The sequence below is a fragment of the Papio anubis genome, chromosome 6 (assembly GCF_008728515.1).
Source record: "Papio anubis isolate 15944 chromosome 6, Panubis1.0, whole genome shotgun sequence".
Lineage (NCBI taxonomy): Eukaryota > Metazoa > Chordata > Mammalia > Primates > Cercopithecidae > Papio > Papio anubis.
The window spans coordinates 36,511,208-36,531,156 of NC_044981.1; the positions used below are offsets into that span (position 1 = coordinate 36,511,208).

The 19,949-nt window shown below is 54.5% G+C and overlaps 2 protein-coding genes across 4 annotated transcripts in view; one reads left to right on the forward strand and one right to left on the reverse strand.

The window, feature by feature from the left end:
* ZFAND3 (zinc finger AN1-type containing 3) overlaps positions 1-14,797 on the forward strand; it is a 348,445-nt gene extending 333,648 nt beyond the window's left edge. Inside the window, exon 6 of the mRNA XM_031667679.1 lies at positions 13,535-14,797. Within this exon, the coding sequence (XP_031523539.1) occupies positions 13,535-13,554 (20 nt within the window). The 3' untranslated portion in view covers positions 13,555-14,797. The remainder of the gene's footprint in view (positions 1-13,534) is intronic.
* BTBD9 (BTB domain containing 9) overlaps positions 10,113-19,949 on the reverse strand; it is a 480,044-nt gene continuing 470,207 nt past the window's right edge. For all 3 annotated transcript variants that reach the window (XM_031667673.1, XM_031667674.1, XM_031667675.1), the window contains exon 11: positions 10,113-11,408. In XM_031667673.1, the coding sequence (XP_031523533.1) occupies positions 11,211-11,408 (198 nt within the window). In that variant the 3' untranslated portion in view covers positions 10,113-11,210. The remainder of the gene's footprint in view (positions 11,409-19,949) is intronic.

A 19,949-nucleotide genomic window follows, 5' to 3' on the forward strand; every position in this document is an offset into this window, starting at 1 on the left:
CTTCCATGAGGCCCTCAAAGGAAGACCTGCCTTTTCCAGGCTCCGCGGCTCCCTCTCCACTTGGTCAGCTCTGGCAGCAGGGAAGGGAGCCCCGGGCTTGGAGTCAGGATGCGGTTCTGGGCCAGCTCAGCCTCTCCCAGGCTGGCAGAGCTCTAACGGGGCTCCCGGCCTCTCGTTCTCCAGCTGGGGAATGTGGAAGGTTCCACAATCTCAGACCCTTGCCTGGTGGCTCTCGGCCATTACTGCCTTCAGAATCACCTGCTGAGTTTTTAAAGATTTCCGTGTCCGGATCCACCCCAGACCAAGACCAAGTCAGTCTCAGGGGTGGCCGGTCAGGGGTGGGTTCTTACAAAGCTCTGCAGGCAGTTCCAGGATGCAGCTGGATCAAAGCCACACCCTAATGCAGCCTCGCAGCTGCCCTGCCGCACAAAGGCACGAAAGCCTGAATCTGGAACCTTGCGACACTCATTCTCCAACTGGAGCGCCCCGGTGTGCAGATGGAGCGAGTCCTGGGTGGATTTTCTCAGAAATGGCTTCCATTTTTTTCCCCTTAAATTTGCAGAGCCCATGGAAGCTGGGCGATGGTGTGTGACGGAGGACATCGGGCTTGGCCCCACGTGGTGTCATTGTCTTCTGTGGGTGTTTGGTGCTTTTCATAGGCTCCTGGGCACCTCCCTCCAGGCGGGGCCCTGGGGCACACCTCTGGCCTCCAGCAGCTGTGAGGGGAAGCTCGGGTTTGCCAGGAGCAGCAGCCCCCTACTTCTTGTGTCCTTGTCTCTTAGTGATCTGCTGCCCCAGGAGGGCCGTGGTGACAGGCGGTCATCAGGGCATCACCGGAACGGCACAAATACAGCAGACGTCTCACCACGTCTGTGCCTCGCTCCCACTGGCCCAGCTGTCAGGAGTGGCTGGGCCGCCACTTCCCTCTTGTGTTTCTGTCCCCCCAACCCCTGCAGGCTCCTGAGCTGCCCCTGCCCACCTCAGGGCATCTGACCTGTGCCCTTGGCCCTTGGTCACATCTGCAGTGTCATCGGTTGGGATGGGCGCTTGTGGTCCCATGGTAGGGCCTCCTGGCTCGGGCCTGTCGCCCTGTACCCAGCGCTGCTGCCCGTCAGGCTTCTCTGGGTATCTCCCCAACAGCTTCCGGAGGCCAGCAGGGTTCCCCAGGGCCCTGCCCACTCCCAAAGGACCAGGCCTCTAGAGGTGACTCCAGATACTCTGAGGAGCCCACATTTCCAAAGGGGACCCAGATAAGACAGGTGAATCAGCCGGGAGGAATGCCCAGGAGTGGAGTGGACGGAGGCGCCTGACGGTGAAATGCAGTGTTAGGACTATGTTGTAATAAAAATGCGGGCAGAAAGGGCCACTGGTGTAGACCCAGAGAATGTTATCATCAGAACGGCTGGCGTCTCTCTCTCTCTTTCTCTCTCTCGCTCTCTCTCTCTTTCTCTCACACACACACACACACACACACACACTCACCACCTCCCCCAACGCCCGCCCCAGGCTCATTTAATCCTCACAGTCCCAAAAGGTGTTACTGTTAGCTCCATTGGACAGACGAGAAAACAAAGACTGCTGAGCAGGTGCAGGGAAGGAAGGAAGCCCCTGGCGTTCTTTGCCCTGGAGCAGGTGGGGCCTGCCCTGGCGGAGGCGCGGCCTCTCTGAATTGCTCGTGGGTCCGAGGAGCACTGTGTCATCTGTCTGTTGCGTGCTGGGTTCCATATGGAAACGTCCAGTCCAGCCTGCCTGGGGCTTTGGGTCACCCTCTGTTTCTTGGCTTCCACCATTTCCTGAGCTGCTTGTTTTCCATTCTGGTTTTGTTTTGTTTTGTTTTAAACGATTGGTCTTTTTGGTCATTGCTTATGATGGGGAGAAGGGGGTGTAACATGCTCATCTTACCTTTTGCACACATTCCATTTTAGTCAAGACTGTCAACTTGCCCTCCAAACTGGCAGTCTGCCACCTGGAATTCGAAGTCCAAGATCTTTAAAATTAAACTAGGTGAAACAAGTAGAATGTTCTGGAAGTTTTGAGGTCTCAGCTAGGTGAGGAGACAACGAAATGTGGAGCCGCTTCAGAAGAGTCTATCCTTCCACGTCCTGGGCCAGTGAATCCTGGTGTGGGAGACGCAGGGTGGCTACGGGGCGCTGGGGGGAAATCCTGTCAATGGAAGAAATGCTAAGACTCTAGAGGTGGGCAAAGGGTGTCTTTAGAGTCTGTCGTCAGTCCCTACCAAAATGAAAGACCAGTGTGTTGGAAGGCTTGTAAACATCAGAAAAGGAAAATGGGGTCCCAGAGCCCACACAGGAGCTCACAGTGAGCCTCAGGGACGGTCCCAAATGTGGGCGACGCCAAAAACCACGTGAGGACCCACCAGAGCCGGATGCTGCCTGTGGGCCTGGCCAGCCCTCAGCCTCCTCTTGCTTGAGCCGGCCCTGCCTTGGGCTGCATTGGCAGCTGCAGGGACAGCCTCGGAGCCCTCGGCCTCCTTTGCTGTCCCCTTTCGCCTCCCCAGGCTCCAGCTGCTTGGCTGCCCAGGGCTCAACCTACGACCAGCCCCTCTGCCTGGTCCCCTCCTCTAGGCTGTTGGTTCTAAACACCGGAGATGCCGGTGACCCCCAACCCCTCCCGCTAGCTGGGACCTCACCCATCCCCGGACTCAGGGTCCTCGCTGCTGACTGCGCATCTAGTCCAGCTGTCCTCAGAAGCACTGGGTGGGTTGTCAGAATCAGAACCAAGGAGGGCACTTAAGAATGTGACCCCTGGGTCCACAGCAGCCCCCCTGAATCAGAACCTGTCGGGGCGGGCGGTGAACACACGTCACTTGGTCAAGTTCTCACCCACCACAGAGTTTGAGAACTACTGTTCTAGTCATCGAATGAAACAGAAACACATTACACCCTGAGGCAAACCAAAATTATCAGGTCATCCTGACTCGTTCTGGAGTCCAAATAATAAAATCTTAATGAGTCCTACAAACTGGGACTCCCAGTGTTAACATGGTTTTACCCTGCTGATGTCTGAAGACAAGGCATGATCCTCTGGCTTGGGATAATGTGAGGAAGTTGCTGTTTTTCCATCACCAACAGACTAGTGTGAACTTTAATTTGTGTCATTTTCTTTAGCTGCTTGTTGGGGTCTGTGTTTGGGGTTTCTAAGTCAGGCTCCCTGGCCTCCTTGCTCTCTGGTAAACCCAGCATGTCCAAAACCGACCACCTCCAAGCGGCTCCTTCGCAGCCTTGCAAGTCCGGAAAGGGCAGTCCCATCTGGGGGTCAGCCTTGCCTCTGCTTCTTCTCTCAGGCTGTGCGTGCAGCAGTCCTGCGGGGACCCTGCACAGCGGAACCCTCCACCTCCCCTGCTCACAGCCCACTGCTGCCATGCTCCACCCTCCCCACCCCCGCCGGCCCCAGTGCACTCTCCAGGCAGTGGCTGGTGAGCCTGTCCCAGGGTGAAACCGATTAGGGCCTCCTCTGCTCAGCACTTCCCACTGGTTCCCACCTCAGAGACAAGCCTGACATTCCACAAGGATCCATGAGGCCTCCTCACCCCCTAACCCTGGCCCGCCACCCCTGCCCCTCCTCCCCCACACCAGCCAGGAGGCATCGAGCCTTCTTCCCCTGGCCCCCGTCCTGGAAGTCTCTCCCAGAGGGCCACGGCTCTTGTCTCCACCCCTCAGGGCTTTACTCAGCTGTCACCTTCTCTGGAAGCCTCCGTGGGCCACGGACTTCAGCCTGCACGCCCAGCCAGGCATCCTCTCCCTCTGCACATGGGCTGAGCCACATTCACACTGACGCTGCTGTCTGCTCCTTGGAAGGTGAGGGAGGGCAGGAGGGGCAGCCTCCCTGCTCCATCCCCAGCACTTGGGAGGCTGGGTGTCCGTGACCTGGGGCCTGGGGGGTGCGGTGGCAGGACAAAGCCCAGTGCTCTCTGGATTGGGTTTTGTCTTGTTCAACACTCACGTCAGCCAGTTATTGGCAACAAGTTGTCAGTTCTGGAAGATCGAAGCTAGGAGGGTGTGCTCCCAGGAGGATGCCTGCATCATTTGGAAATGGAGCGCCTGACTTGGAGCCCCAGTGCTCAGCTAAAGTCACAAGGTGGAAGTTAACTAAAAACATGGAGAGTCCCTAGTTTAGGTTCCAAGAAGAAATTTCACTGAGAGGAGCAGACCCCTGCCTGGTTTCCACATGACAACAGCTCAGGAGGAGGCCAAGGGCCCGGGTGGCTGGGGTCCCTCGCGTTCAGCGCGTGGAGTCTCGGGCCCCGGGTGGCTGGGGTCCCTCGTGTTCAGGGCGTGGAGTCTCAGGCCCCACATGCACCAGCAGAGTTGCTGGAGACTCAGGCCCAGTTGTGGGGCCACAGAGGAGAGGGCACTGGATCCCAGACGGCAGGGCCCACAGCGTTCACACACCCAGGACGCAGGGTTGGGGCCAGGGAGAGCGGCAGCACCTGCAAGGGGCCGCCTCCTGGCTCACTGGTTCCCTTCCCCGTGTCTCCCCTGGGCAGCAAGACAAATGGGGGAAGTTGCTACCAAATACTCATGGGTTCGTCAGGTAGAAGCAGCAAGACATGAGGGCACTGGGGCAGAAGGGCTGACCCCGGCCTGGGCCCCCTGCTTGTCCCTGGGTGCCGAGAGGGGTTGCTGCAGAGTGACGACTCGAACACAGCACAAATCACCACTTTATTTCTAAGAGAAAACCTGCATTCTCACACACACCGACTCGGGGGTTTCGAACACACATGGTTTGTACATCTGCCCACTTAGGTTGCTCTGCAAAATGAGGAAGAAGCCGCATCGTGCTCACAAATAATACACATTCCACACAGCAGCACAGCCTTTTGGGCGTCTTTGGAGTTTTGGGTGAAGCTTCTGGGGTTGCAGAGCCATCCCCAACCCAGGCCTGGCCTGGTCCCTGCCCTTGCGTCAGCGTGGCCTGGGAGGCACACGCATCTTTACAGGCCTGGAAACCCAAAGGCTGGGAGGCCTGTCCTTGCGTCAGCGTGGCCTGGGAGGCACATGCATCTTTACAGGCCCGGAAACCCCAAAGGCTGGGAGGTTTTTGTCCTCTGCTGAATCCGGATTTGAGACAGGCTTCACAAAAGCAGCTTTGGGCCGAGCTCCAGGCCTAGCCCTGAGGACCCCTGGCCTCCTGGAGCCCCTCCAGAGGCTGCCCGGCCAGTCTCTCGATTCTCCAGGCACTGGGGGTTGGGAAGGGGTGGGCTCAGGGACACAAGGACCAGGGAGAGTGTGACGGGGAGGTTTCTCGCTGTTCTTCCGAGCCGGTGCAGCCTCTCTGAAGGTCACTGTGGAGGGCGCCCCAAGGCCTCAAGTGCCTTAGGGAGAGGTCACGCCCCACAGACCTGGAAGCTCTGCCCCAGTTTCCCCCAGCCTGGGCGGCTGGGCTGTGCTCCCCGCAGTCCTTACTGGCAGCGCCCTGCCCTGCTGATCCCAGAAGCAGCTGATTGAGGGGCCTGGGAAGACCCCATGGCCTCCAGCAGGTCTCAGAATGACTCCGGTAGTGGTTAGGACTAGGGCACTGGCCGCACCCTCAGGCCCGGGTGGGAGATGTGGGCTGGGAGTAAACCCAGGAATTTAGGACTAGCAGCAGCCATCAGGGGCTGTGGTGCAGGAGCAGCCATCAGGGCAGCACTGGGAGGCAAAGGCCCTGAGGGAGACCAGCTGGTGCTGTCCCCTCCCCATTCCGCTCAGATGGGCACCCTCGCCTTCCTGGGACATAAACCCCTGGGGCTGACGTGGTGGGGAGCAGATAATTTGGCAGCAGACGGATGGACTAATATCAACGTCTCCAGTGACGCAGGGCCCAGTCCCTGTCCTGAAGGCTGCTCGGCCCCTTCGGCCCACGTCCCGCCTTGCGATGCCTCCTCTGTGCCAGGGCCAGGGCCTCTGCTTCGGTGCCTTCCCCCTAGCGGGCGACTGTTCACTGGCTTTCAAAGGTGGCACTTCTCAGCTGTCAGAGCTGCAGTGACAGCCTTGGGGAGGCTGAGGGGGCTCTGTCAAGCAGGGGACACTAGTGGGGACAGGTGTGTGGCCCCTGGCTGCAGGGCCTCCTCCACCCTCCCCACTCAGGGCTATAAATACTCATGATGCAAATGGTAAATGCTCCCAGACATTTATCATAAATTACAGGTGGATAATTGTGAGTCTTTAGGCCATGAGGCTTCTTGGGGAATATTTCCGTTCTTTAAAAAAAAGGAGACACCAAGCCAACAGGGCAGGATGGCCATTCAGCCTGGCTTGTGACTGGAAGCTCGCTGGGTGCAGCAGACTGACGTGGGAGAGGCCAGGGTGCTGGGTGAGTCGGAGGCTGGGCCAGGGAGCACCGTGACCAGTGGTGGTCACAGAGGAAGTGAAGGATGACGTGGGGCCAGGTCGGAAGCAGCCAGAGCCAGATGAGGGGCACCTGGCCCCTTCTGCGAGGTTGGAGCATTATGCCAGGAACAGGTGTTCCCTGTACACTTTTTTAAGTGAGTAAAGAGAACAGTGATTTTCAAACAAGGGTGTGTTGGGGAGGGTGTGGGGGGCTCTTCCGTGCACCTGTTCCCTGCCTCTGCATGAGCCCAGCACAAAGTCCTAGCTGGAGGGCCGTGGAAGCCTGGGGCCGGCACTGTGCAAAGGCTGGGTAAGCATGCTGTCCCTCGGAGCGTCCTCAGTGGTGTAGCCAAGAGCCAGGAAGGGCATAGCCTCCTCCCTCCTCCCTGCTGGAAGCCAGAGACCTACCACAAAGACAGACCTGCTGCCTCCACCCGTTCTCTCTCTGCCTTGCCTCTGCAACTGGTCTTTCCTCCAAGCAAACCTTTTCTGCCCGCTTCACCATTCACTCTGCAAATGACCAGGGCCTCCAGATCCCGTCCAGCCGCAGGTACGACTGGGTCCGTGTCAGCGAGAGAGATGGGGCATTCCAGTTGTCCTGCATGTCCTTTCAACCTTTCCCTTCCCTCTCTTCTGGAAACTGAGCAAACACCAGGCATGGGACAACTTCTAATTTAATATAATAATAATAAAAGCCACGGTGGCACAGAACCATGAACTGCATTTTACATTCCTAACTGAACTCCTGCTGGGGCTGTTGTCAGGATAAACATGCAGAATCAATGGCTGCAGTTGCCAAAATAAATGGAGCATGCCCACCTCTGCGGCGGCATCGCTGCAGACCCGCCCGGCCCGGCCCGCGCCCGAGCTGGGCGTCGCTCGGAGGAGCTGGTCACCACACAGAAGGCAAGATTAAAATAATAACACTGACAAGCAAGCTCTAATGAGGAAAAACTCCTGGAAGGAGGCGAATTTAATTTTCTTTTCCTCTTTTGACACCTTTCTTCCCTGTCCAAAGGGAGGTTCTTAATTGAAGTCTGTGAGGGGGACGCTCTGTCTCTTTATTACCAAGTGGCCTCAGTACACAGAACGCTCGCTTTTTATTGTAGATTATACCTTCCTTTTCCCCCCTGGCTCTGGAAAGGATAAGTGATTACAATTTTGTTATCTTCTAAATTAAAAAGAAGGTGAAGTTGACTGGGCTGGAGCCGTCTGCACAGCAGTTTGACAACTGGGGCGACAGCATAACTACTGGGCAATTTTTTGCACAATTCAAAAGCTTTTTTTCTCTTTTTTGCCAAGGAATCAGTCTAACAAACACATCCTACCCTTGCTGAAAATAATTTCTTTTCCCAACTCTTCTAGGAATAAAGCACTTTTAATGTATTTGTCAGGAATCGACACTTCATTTAATAAGGTTTAAAAAGTGACAATTTAAAGAGCAATTGAGAAGAGTCCCACATCCATCATGGCTCGCGCTTCTAACTAAAATCAAAAGAATGAAAGCAGAAAAAGCACTGAGAAAATGGCAAAACGTGTGAGGGAGAGACGGGGGGCGGGGGGCCGTTCAGAGCTGCTTCAAGTCCAAAGTGCTTGCAGCGGCTCCTGTGACACTGCCCTGCTGGGTGCTGGCCGCAGGGACACAGCTGCTGCGCGGCACACGCCCTACCCGCCCGACACTCTCAGTCCACCCCAAGTGACCCTCCCCAGAGCTGCTGGAAGGTGACTTTGAAGGCTTTTTCCCCCAAAAGCTCCAATGAAGTTGCCTTTCTACTCTAAAAAAAAAAAAAAAAAAAAAAAGAAAAGTGAAGGGTGGGGTGCTGGCCACCTCCCATTTCTTTGCCTGGGTGGTGGTGACCACGACGCCCTTGTGTCCTTTCTGTTGGTTACTGAGGACCATTGCCCTCATAGGCCCGGGCCACAGGCACCCACCCGTCAGCCTCACCTGCCACCCCTCCTCATGTTGGCTTGTTGCCTCTGGGGCTGGCCCGGGCATGGGGGAGCCTGTCTCCCCGACCAGGGGCTTGGCCATGTCTCCTTCACAAGTCCCGCTTCCCACGGACTCAGCCTCCACTCTCTGCTGGGCTGAGGGCTCTGTGGTGCCCAGGAACCCTCCCAGCCACGTGCCAGCCCATCCCATCATCTGCACTTGCTTTTAGCTTCAAGTTTTTAGGTCGCTTTGGTCCAGGTGGCCCAGGGGAGAAGTGCTCTGCAGGACCAGCCAGGCTCTGGGGAACTGCAGGCTCCGGGGAACTGCAGGCTCGGGGGACCTGCAGGCTGCCTGGGGACTTGCTGGTAGCTGCTCACGTGTCCCTGTTCCCTGGAGATGAGCGCCTTGCCCTGGTGTGTGGTGTGACACACCTTGACTTGGCCTCCAGACCCAGCTGAACACACGAGAAGAGTTCCTGCCCCATTCAGAAGGCCCCCTGGGGAAGGGCAGTACCCCTCCAGCCCGGGAAAGGAGGTGGACCCCAGCCCGGTGTCCTTCCGGAGTCCAGGGCAGGCTCCTGGCAAAGTGAGGGGAGGTGAGCTGGCAGCGCGGCTGTGGGGGAATGAGACTTTGCCCTCAGTCCTCACCAGTGACATCAGCTGTTAGTGCTGCCCCATCTTCCCCTGACTTCTCTTTATCTGATGATAAGGGGCATCTTTAAAGTGCTGGAAGCAGGAAGGACAGAGATCTGGAAGGGCATGCCCCAAAGGAAAGAACTGCCACAGGCCAGGGAGCTGCAGATGTGGGTCTAGGGCCGAGGCTTTGAAGCGTGTTCCTTTTCCGACGCGAGGCTGAGCTGCCAAGCTGCTATCTAGTTCCCGGAGCACAGGAGGGCTCTGCGTGCTCTGTGGGCAGGGGACTGGAGGGTTGCAGATGCAGGGCTGGGTAGCTCCTCCAGCCCCCCACCAGCCCACGCTCTCTTCCCAAGGTCAGCAGCACGCTGCTCCAGGCCAGGAGCCTCTGGACAGGCGATGCCCATGTTTAAAAGGAAGCATGTGAATGGTTCTTTCAAAATGTTTGAACTCTGCCCTTGATATGACTGATCTGGCTCCTCTGTCCCCATCTGGGTAGAAAACACACTGGGAAGGAAGTGCTGAGTGCGCAGGAGCTCTCTGGCTAACTGGCAACCTGGGGCTGGGGGCTGACAGCCAGCGCCCCCACTGGGAGTGGGCGCCCACTGTTCCTTACAGGAGCCTCCTCCCATTAGGAAATGCCTGGCACCCCAGGGGTGTTCCGCTCACCCACACAACAGGGAGTGGCAGAGAGCAGAGCTGAGGGCATAGGAAGCAGCTCAGCCCTGCAGCCGGAGCCACTGAGGAGGACGGAGAGCGGCAGAGCCTGGCTTCTCCCCAGGAACGTGTCCGCCCTGACCCAGTGGCCCTCTGATGTCTGCTGTCCTGTGTTCACACGGAAAGACAGTCTTCCAATTTAATCATGCAATTTGATGCTACCCTACTATTTCCATGTGGACAATTAACTCAAAACCAAGTTAAACTAGGAGGAAGCAGCTGACCCGTTGGCTCTTTTTGGAGTGCAGCTGATATGTCTTTGACACACTGAAAGGAAACTCCCACGCCCTCACCCTCCTCTGATCAGGGTTGCAGGTTGGCGCCAAGGACCCAGGGACCGCGGTGCTGCCCGTGTGCCATGCCGTCCTGGGGAGACTCCCAGGCTGATGCTGATGGCGACAGAGGCCGGAGCTCTGGGGACAGCAGAGGCGCAGGCAATGATGTGTGCAGTTACCCAGGGCAGGCAGCACTGGAATGGAAATCACTAAGTAAGAGACGGAGCCAGATCAAACCACCATCATCAAATGAGGCCCTTTCGATGAGGATTAGGAGAAAAGCTTCTTAGAACTGCTATTTTTCAATCCCCAGTTGAGTACTGCGGGGTGGGGGAAGCACGGAGTCCCAAATCTGCGTTCCCGACGCTGATGGGCAGGTGGCTGCCTCTCCAATGCTCCACTAAACACAACTGGAGGGGTGGCTAAGCCATGGCAGTCCCCGGCAGGTCTGGCCATGCCAGAACTCGGTATATGTTTATCTACATAGACTTCTGAATAGTGAATTAGCAGCGGACATAGTAACTATTTCCTTGTCAGCCTCCCAAGTTTAAAGGCTGGATCCGTGTCAGGAATGACAGGTGAATAACTCAGCCACACGAGTGACTATTAACTCCAGTGTCCACAGGTTGATTTGCTCGTGTGCATTTGCGGAACTTCCTCTGTGGCCCAAGTGCCAGGATGAGCCACATCCATGTCTCATTTAGGAGACATGCATGATGGGCCTCTGTTCCCCCAGGCTGAACCGTTCAAAATCAAGGAAGGAAAATTATAGCATCAAAAGGGATTAAAACTAGTGATTTGCTGCTTGAGCATTTCAAATAGATCTGGAACACGTATGATTCACTGAATGGAGAATAACTAAGAGAAAAACAAAATCATTTAGTTGCCAGGGCAATGTTTTCCAGCAGAACGAGCACTCTGAGGAAGCCCGTTCCTAAAGGGCGCCTCCAGGCAGCAGAGGCCTGATGCTTTCTCCTCCGCCTGAGTGTTTGTGTGCCATTTCTGTATTCCAACACGGGCCTGTCTATGACCCTCCTGTTCCCTGCGCCTGGGCTAGATGAGAGAGGTAGGGTGTGAATGGCGGACTTGATGAAGATTGAAGACCCATTTTCTCCCCCTCGAGACCAGCCTGATTTGGACAAATTGAGAAGAACAAAGCAGCCCCTTTCTGTCCTTGGGAGGAAACCTGTTCGGTGTCTGCTTTCGCAGCTCCTCGCTGGAAAGGGGCAGGGGCGGGGGCAGTCAACAAAGACCCCTGCTCAGGGAGGAGACCGTTTCCTGCCGTCGCCCAAGCCCACCAGTCACACCAGGCCCGCTGCCTCCTTTATTGGTGCTGCCGGTTGGGGGAGCGTGAGTTGGAGCCTGGGCTGGAGGGTAGTGAGCTGCCACTGGGCGCCCGCAGGGCATGGGAGTCGAGCTGCTGACCGGCCAGACTGGTGTCCCCTGTCCCCGATTCCTCGCTATTTTCCTCCTTCTGGCTGCTCTGCTGCTCTGGACACTCAAAGTGGACACAGTGGAACACCTGGGAGAGAAGAGGAAAAGGCCCATGAGTGAAGGGTCAGCACGCGGCCCTGGAGCTGCCGCAAGTCGGGATCCTGCCCTGCCCAGCTTGGGGGCTCCCAGGAGGGAGTCAGAGGAAGTCCTTCCCGCTGCCCACGCCCGCCCCGGCGCAGACACCTGATGGCACCGAGCATGCCGTAAAGACATTTTCATCAGTCAGGATGAAAGGAAATGAGCCAGTGGCCCCAAAGTTACAGACACCATGACATGGATTCCTACAAAATGTTCACACTGGATTATTCCGTCTTTGCTAACCTTTGTCTAATGGGTTTTTTTCTTTTTAATTAATTTTTGTATTTGGCAGTTGGGTTATAAGTCAACAGGAGTTGACTGTGGTGGTGGTGGTTCAATTCTGTGAGGTTGTGGAAAGCAGGTCCGCAGATAACGTCCACCCTGTGTGGCGTCTGCGCCTCCTCCCCGTGCCCGCGTGGGCTGTCTCTGGATACTCTGGTTTTCTCCCATGTCCCGAAGCTGTGCACATGAGGTTCATGGGTGCGTCTGCAGGGCCCTAGTCTGAGTGCGTGTGAAGGTGTGTGAGCGTGCCCTGCAGTGGGACAGCGTCCTGTCCTGAGTTGGTTCCTGATGCATAATTCTCCCTGGTCCTGCAGTGGTTGAGCACAGACCCTGCCAAGGCAGCTGTGCTGGGGAGTGGACTTCAACCTCATATGGCTCAAGCCAGCCTGGAACAAATGCCCCCAATGTGTAGAAACCAGCCACCTGGCCGACAGTCACCCTCTAGGAGCTGAGAGAAGTTTGCGTACCTGACAGCAGGTCAGCCTGGAAGCACCATGAACTCTGTGCCAACACCAGGCCAGCACCGTGCAGACAGGGCACAGCACTGAGCTCAGCGCCCCGCAAGCAAGGGTGAGCCACGGCCCTGACCTGGAGAGTAGACAGTGTGCTTCAGGGGGGACCTGACGTGCATGTGTGAGCTGAGGGGTGCAGGAGAGAAGGGCGGGATGGGGGCTCTCGTTGCCACAGCACGAGCATGTGTGCACACACATACACACGCCCTTCTACCTTGGAATCAAGTTCACAGAGACAAATGTAGTATCAACTGCAGAATTATATTGAAAATATAAATTCCATGCTTACCTCCCTGCATCACTATCTTTTCCATATTTCCACTTCAATTCATTTATTGACCACTGTTTTACATTTCACATTTCCTCATGTGAAGACTGAGACCGTGTCTTCCTGGTGTGTCCACTCTGTTTTGGAAGCTACCATTTTCTTTTAGAGGGAGCTGATTTCTCTCCTTACCGGGCAGGGTCTCAGACCCGGTCCTTGCCTCCCGCAGAGCCCTCACTGCCTCACAGCTGAAGCTGCCCCTACTTAGCCGATGTCTCCCTCCTTTTCCTTTCTTTCCTTCCTTTTTTATAAAATCTCCTTCTGTGGGTCCATCTGCAGGGATTACCAGTCAGCAACCGGAGGGTCTAGGTCCTAGGGAAGGCCTTATGTGGAGATCTGAACACTACTTGGGCCATCAGCTCTGCCCTGGGCTAGGCCGTGTGAATCTGGGAATCATCCTCTAGGTGACAACCATTAATCCACTCCTCCATCAGCTGCACATTCTTGCAGTTTTTCAGTAACAACACCGCCCTGGGCATGTTGGCCACTCATGGATCACTTGCCTTATGAGTGCTTCTCCTTCCACGCCCAGGGATAGGTGAGGTCAGGCTCTGCAGGGCCAGGGCACACCCTGAGAGTGCAGTCCTGGTCCTCAACACACCCCCCACTAAAGCTTCTCGTAACCCAGCAAATACGCCGTTCTCTTTTGCAGTATGACCCAGAGCCATATTCTGTTCCCACGCCCACGCACAGGACTTTTCAGGACAGGCTGCGTTTTACTGCTCCTTCCCCCTGCTGACACAGGAGCTCTTTATCCTGCCCCATCATGTTCTTTAATCGGTTATTTGTGTAATCCTTGCTCTCCCTGCTCCGTCAGTATCTCTGGAGGCCGCTCCCCAGAGCCTCAGGCTGACACTAATCCTAGAATTGACTTACATTTGTCCTACTCCTTATTACCTTTCCTCAAGCTCGCTCCTCTGGCATTGAATGGTTTTTCTCTCCTTTTGCTCTTGCAAGGTTCTCTACAGTCCTGTTAATTTCCAGGCCAGCTCTTCCCCCCTCCCCCGGCCCGAACGCCTTCAGGGTGCCTCCTGCTCCGTGGCCCACCCTGCTGCCTGCCTCCTTCTACTCATCTGTCAGCTCCGATCTGACTCCAAGACCAAGACTTAGTCGTCCTTCTACCGACTCGGGTTCTTGCACAAGAATAAACAAATCGATAAAAACCCTGGATTGAGAAATAAAGTTAAAAAAGACCTCAGAGTGGCCTAGTGTTCCAGCTTGCTCTTCAGAGCTGGCCTCCCACCGGAGGAGGGATCAGGGCGGGTCTCTGCTCCGCACTGTGCTGGTAAGAGCCTGGGAAGAGATGCTGTCTGTGGTGAGCATGTGATAGACATTCCACGACCCGACCTGTCGGTGCCCTGCTTCTCACTCTACTTCTCATTTCCAGCTGCATTTATCTCTTGTCTAACTTGGGCAGTGGTAAGGGCACAACTGTGTTTAGCCCATTAGCCAATTTGTTTTCAGTTAATAATGCAAATGGCTGTTACTCCCAACACACCTAACAAGACTGACAGCCAATCTCAACTGTTGCTGTGTTTTCCTATGGATATTTCTCCTAAAGAACTCCTAACTGTCTCTCTCCCTGATGCCACTGAGCTCACAGCAGGCTCTGCCATCAAGTTCGGGGACTCTAGAAGCCCCTGGAAGCCCTAGGCCTTAATTGCCTGACTGAGCTCCCTGTGGCTCTGCAAGTAACTGGGGCCATCTCAGAGCTGCGTCCCAGTCTGTGGCCCCAGAATCCCAACTAAATGAAGTGCAAGTGCAGTCTCCCTGAGCATCTCCACAAGGCCATGCAGGTGCTGCCAGATTCAAAGGCAATACACAGGCAGGAGTTAACTGTATTATATCACAAACAGTGTGGCGAAGATTCTAAGTGAAAAAGAGTGTTTTTACAAATGGATAGGCGGGTGAAGAGGCAGAGCATGCCATGGGTGGGAGTGGGCAAGCTATAGGTGACAGGTGGGGAGGGAACAGCCTCTGCACACAAACAGAGCACAGGATGAGAGTCACATATGCAGCAGACGTGGCCAGAGGATGACGCTGCACACGTAAGCAGGGTCAGGAGGTACACACATACCACAAGCATGAAGCACCTCCTACGTGCCTGACTGGGCGAGGTCCTGTTATGCCCAGACTGTTTGTTCCCCAAAGAAGACCACCAGAGTCCAGTGTCAAAGCCAAGCGGCAAGGATCTTTACTACAAGTTCGAACCTGGTCCCTCCATTCCACAGCATACAAGAGGGCCCCGAACAATGCGAGCGTTTGCTTTTTATAGCCCGAAAGTTGCAGGGGAACAAAGAAATTCTTTTGGCTCCCGCGCTTTCAGTAACCTTGAACGGCTGTCTCCTTATCGGAGACTTTCCAGGTGGTGTTTGTACTGGGCTCAGGGAGTTTGAGAGATATATGGCGGTATGTGGTGGGATGGGAGGATGGGATGTGTTTGTGCTAGGCTCAGGGAGTTTTGAGCCCGGGGCTGAGGAATGTGCCCAGCTCCTTTCAGTCCCAGCTGCCCTCAGAGGGTGTACAGTCCAGTGAGGCCAGCAGTCACATAAGCCAGGGAGAAGGAGTCCCAGGGGCATAGAGGAGTGGGACCCAGCCAGGTAGGGAGTCAGGGAAGGCTTCCTGGAGGAGGAGACATCTGAGGTGAGTCTGGAAAGAAGAGGCAGCCAAGCTAGAGAGGACGGAGAAGGGGGGACTTGGTGTGGAAGGAAAACAGGAAGAACTACACAGGTTCTCAAGCCAGAGGGTGGCGACAGAGCAAGGAGGGCCTGGGAGCAGCAGGGTGTGGGTTGGAAGGGTGGGGGCAGGGGCCACACCCAATGGGATAGGGTGAGGGCCTGGCCTGGAGCTGGGCAGGGATCCTGATACTCTTGGACAAAGGAGACTATTTATTTATTTATGAGACAGAGTCTCGCTCCGTCGCCAGGCTAGGATGCAGGGGCGCTATCTCAGCTCACTGCAACCTCCGCCTCCCAGGTTCAAGTGATTCTCCTGCCTCAGCCTCCTAAGTAGCTGGGACTCCAGGCATCTGCCACCACACCCAGCTAATTTTTGTATTTTTAGTAGAGACGGGGTTTCACCATGTTGGCCAGGATGGTTTCGATCTCTTGATCTTGTGATCCGCCCACCTCAGCCTCCCAAAGTGCTGGGATTACAGGTGTGAACTACCACGCCCAGCCTAGGAGACTCTTTAAAAACGAATCTTTCTTAAACTAAAAAAGTTATTTAAAAAGGAATATACGGCCAGGCGCGGTGGCTCAAGCCTGTAATCCCAGCACTTTGGGAGGCCGAGACGGGCGGATCACGAGGTCAGGAGATCGAGACCATCCTGGCTAACACAATGAAACCCCGTCTCTGCTAAAAAATACAAAAAAACTAGCCGGGCGAGGTGGCGGGCGCCTGCAGTCCCAGCTACTCGGGAGGCTGAGGCAGGAGAATGGCGGGAACCCGGGAGGCGGAGCTTGCAGTGAGCTGAGATCCGGCCACTGCACTCCAGCCTGGGTGACAGAGCGAGACTCGGCCTCAAAAAAAAAAAAAAAAAAAAAAAAAAAAAGGAATATACATTTGTGGCGACAAATTCAAAAAACAAGTATTTTAAAAAACTAGATGACAACAAACCTTTAAACCTTGGAATCCCCTGATTTAGCAATTTGGAAGCAATAGGAAGGATTCATTTTCAAATTAAGAAAGAACAGAATCTGGTAACAGACTAGATGAGATTGATAAAGGAAAGAAAAGGGCCCCACAGTGACTGTCGGGGTTCTCTGGAAGGGACGGGGACGGGCATACTGTGGTGCTACAGAAGGTGGCCAGCAGCAGGTTCGGGGCTCCCGGCACAGCAGCGCAGATCTGCACTCATGCCAAGGACTCTCACAGACCCTTTCCCTGCGATGATTTCACTGAGTGCAGACTCCAGCAGGTGCGCCCACAGTGCGGCCCCTGCCCGCAGGACCTCTCGGGCAGATGGGGGCAGAGGCACCTCTGTGCTGGGACCTGTGTTCACTCTTCTGCAAATGGCGAGTGGGCAGGCTGGGAATGAACCTCAGGGCTGTGCAGCCCTTAAGCCTGGACCTTTCCACTGTATCAACATGCCTGCCTCACACAAACAATTCTACCAGCATGGGGTCAGTAACATTCCATACATCAGAGGCGAGGGAGAAACTGATTCTGCCTGGAAGAGAGGTCAGGGCAGGCTGCAGAGAGGAAGGTGTGCACAGGCGAGGTCCTGAGGGGTTGGGAGGCAAAGGGAACGAGAAGATTTCCACATAAAGCTCTGGGCCCTGGCACCTCACTCCTGGCAGCCTGTCTGCAATTCCCTCTGGTCACCCTCTATGGAGCAGTGTGCCTGGCTCAGTCATCTCTGTTGATGGTTTAAGCCTAGCAGCCTTCAGCCAAATGTGGCAACTGTGTAAGCCAACCCCCAGCTAGCTCCTAGACCACTCAGATGCCCATCAACGTGGACGAGGCTGGGGTTACTTCTCCTGGGACCCCAGAAATCCTCAGATTTGCATGCAATGCAAATGGGCATTGGGGGGGGGGTCTGTGGGTGGTCCCAATTCTGTTCTTGGGAGCAGTAGTGAACAGCAAGCCTGTTGTGGGGAAACTGGCACCTTCACTGGTGGCCACGCTGCTGGGGCTGGGCGTGAAGCTGCCTCCAGCCCTTGGAGAGGAGTGTGAGGGAAGGGAGGCGGCAGTGCTTTTTATACACAGGAGCTGGAGGAGGGTGATGGCAGCTTGGAGGAAGTCATCACTGCCACGGTGGAGGGAAATCTGGAAATACTGGGCAAGTGGCCCCCTCCATCCCACCGTAACCCCAAGCTCCTCAGCCCACTTCTTTCCACCGGGCACCTTTGGGCCTCCCTCGAGGTGGAACAGCCAAGTTCTGAGTCTCTCTTTGCTCTGAGTCTCTCTTTGCTCAGAAGCTCATGTGATTCAATTTCTTTTCTCCAACCTTTCCCAAGACTGCAATACCTCTTGGAAAGGATGTGACCAAAAGTGGCTGAGGCATACTGGGCAGAGCCGCACTATGATTTATGCAAAACCATTACTCCGGCCGCCGCATCATTCTCCCTTCCCCTTTTCAGCAATCATGTATCCCATTAGCCTGTTTGATTGCCGCTGCTCACAAAGGGGCACCTTCGCTGAACCATCTTCAATGGCCTCTGGATCTCTCCCCTGAGGGAAGCCGGCTAATTTGGAATGTGGTCGTGTGTATGAATCCGACACAGCCCCAGTCACAATCGCGTGTCCTTTTCTGTAGCTGCTGTTTATGATCACTTTGCCTTGCCTCTCTGGGAGCCATAATTCACAACACACTGGAGAGAGCCTGGGTGTTCTTTTCTCCGTGAACCCGGGACAGGATGTACACAAATGTGCTAGCCCCTTCTTGGTGACCAGGCTAATTCCTCAGCTGGCTGGTGGCTGCTGCCTCTCATTAGAGGGATTCCCTAAGCACTATTTGCTTGACACATTTTCAAGGTTTTTAAAAGCAGAAGCCTTTGCTAATTTTCCCAAGTTGGCCTAAGGGTCCACTGTGAACTGCGGCAGAAATTGGGGAAATTTAATAAATGTTGATCAATGACTCTGCCTTGCTTTCCTGGTTCCTCCTGAGTAATTTCCACAGACTACTTTCATGCCAACCAATGCAAACAGGATTTCGGATCCAAGCTTTCAACTTACAAAGGCAAGCTGACAAATCTTTATAAAACAGACACCTACCTAATGATGTCTGTCCACAAGTCAGATGCAAAGCCATGGCTTCTAACTTGCGCTCCCCTAAAGATCCCCTATTTCCCTTTCACAGTGGCTGGTGTGGTGGCATCACACACCCACCCAGCGCTCAGTGACATAACAGATCCTGACGATGGTCAGCATTAACACCTCTGTCATGCTCGCCGCAGAGCAGAAGTTAACAGCCCATCTACAGACCTCGGAGATGTTTTGTTTTTGTTCCTTTAAAAATGAAGACGAGTGCCTCCAAAAAAATATCCCTTTTTATAAACCATGTTTTTTTATGTGCATCTGAACAGCCCAACACATTGTTTTCAGTTAAGGAATCATTTCATAGGGGCCAGGCGTGGTGGCTCACACCTTGTAATCACAGCACTTTGGGAGGCTGAGGGAGATGGATCACTTGAGGTCAAGAGTTCGAGACCAGCCTGGCCAACATGTCAAAACCCTGTCTCTACTAAAAATATAAAAAGTAATCAGATGTGGTGGTGCACGCCTGTAATCCTGGCTGCTTGGGAGGCTAAGGCAGGAGAATTGCTTGAACGTGGAAGGCGGAGGTTGTAGTGAGCCGAGATCATACCGCTGCACTCCAGCCTGGAGACAGAGTGAGACTCTGTCTCAAAAACAAACACATACACACAACAAAAAACAAAATCAGGAATTACTTCATAGGGAGACATTTCCAAATTGTGAGCAACAAATTTTCAGTATTGCTTAGGGTGATAGGATACCCAAATATTTTTGCACCAGTACTTATCCCTACTAGGTATAGAAGTAAGTTTCTGGGTGACAGTGCAACAACTTTTTAAAAAAACTTTACAATATCCTTTTCTCATATTCACATAGGCCAGGATACCCACAGATAACTGGAACGCTGATGCTTGGAAGGTTCTGGAAGAAGAGCCTTTCCGATCCATACAACTAACTCTAGGCAGCCCTGGAATTCCTGCCCTGTTTTTTACGTGTGTACACCCCAGAGTTCCAGGGAGAGAGTTACTCTCGTCTCAATGGATTCGGCCACACAGTGGTAGAGGTATCTTTTGGTTATTTTTTTTTTAAAAACTAAGAAACAAAAAAAGGGAAGTGTTCTTGTTTGCAGGCTTCTGGGATGCCTGAGTCTCCCCACCTGGTAGATTTGGCCTCACCAGGGCCCCCTTCCCACACTGGACAGGCACCAAGAGAGCCTGGCCACGGCCCTGCTCTCCCCACAGGGCTGGCCCATGCGTCCCCAGCTGCCTGGGCGGTTCTTCACTGTGTGACCAGGCTCCTCATGTACCTTCTGTCTCAAAGGGCTCCAGCTGCGTGGAGGCTTCCAGCATCACCCCTGGGACCCTCACAAGCTGCGGTTTTCATGCGTCTCACTGCTGGGAGGCTCCTGGGTACTCATCTGCCCAAGTCTGGGGGCACTTTCTCCCAGGCCAATTGAGGATGGAGAATTATTGCTGCTCCAGTACGACAGGTCTAAGGATTGCGCAGGGTCTGAAACAACCACATGTGCTCAATGTTGTCCTGCTTTTCCTCTCTTTTTTTCCAATAAAATCTTTCATAACAAACATTTAAACATAAAGAGGCCCACAAAAGGTCTTCTTTCATAATTATGAAACAAACTAAATATTTTTCTGCCTTTTTTCCTGTGTTACTG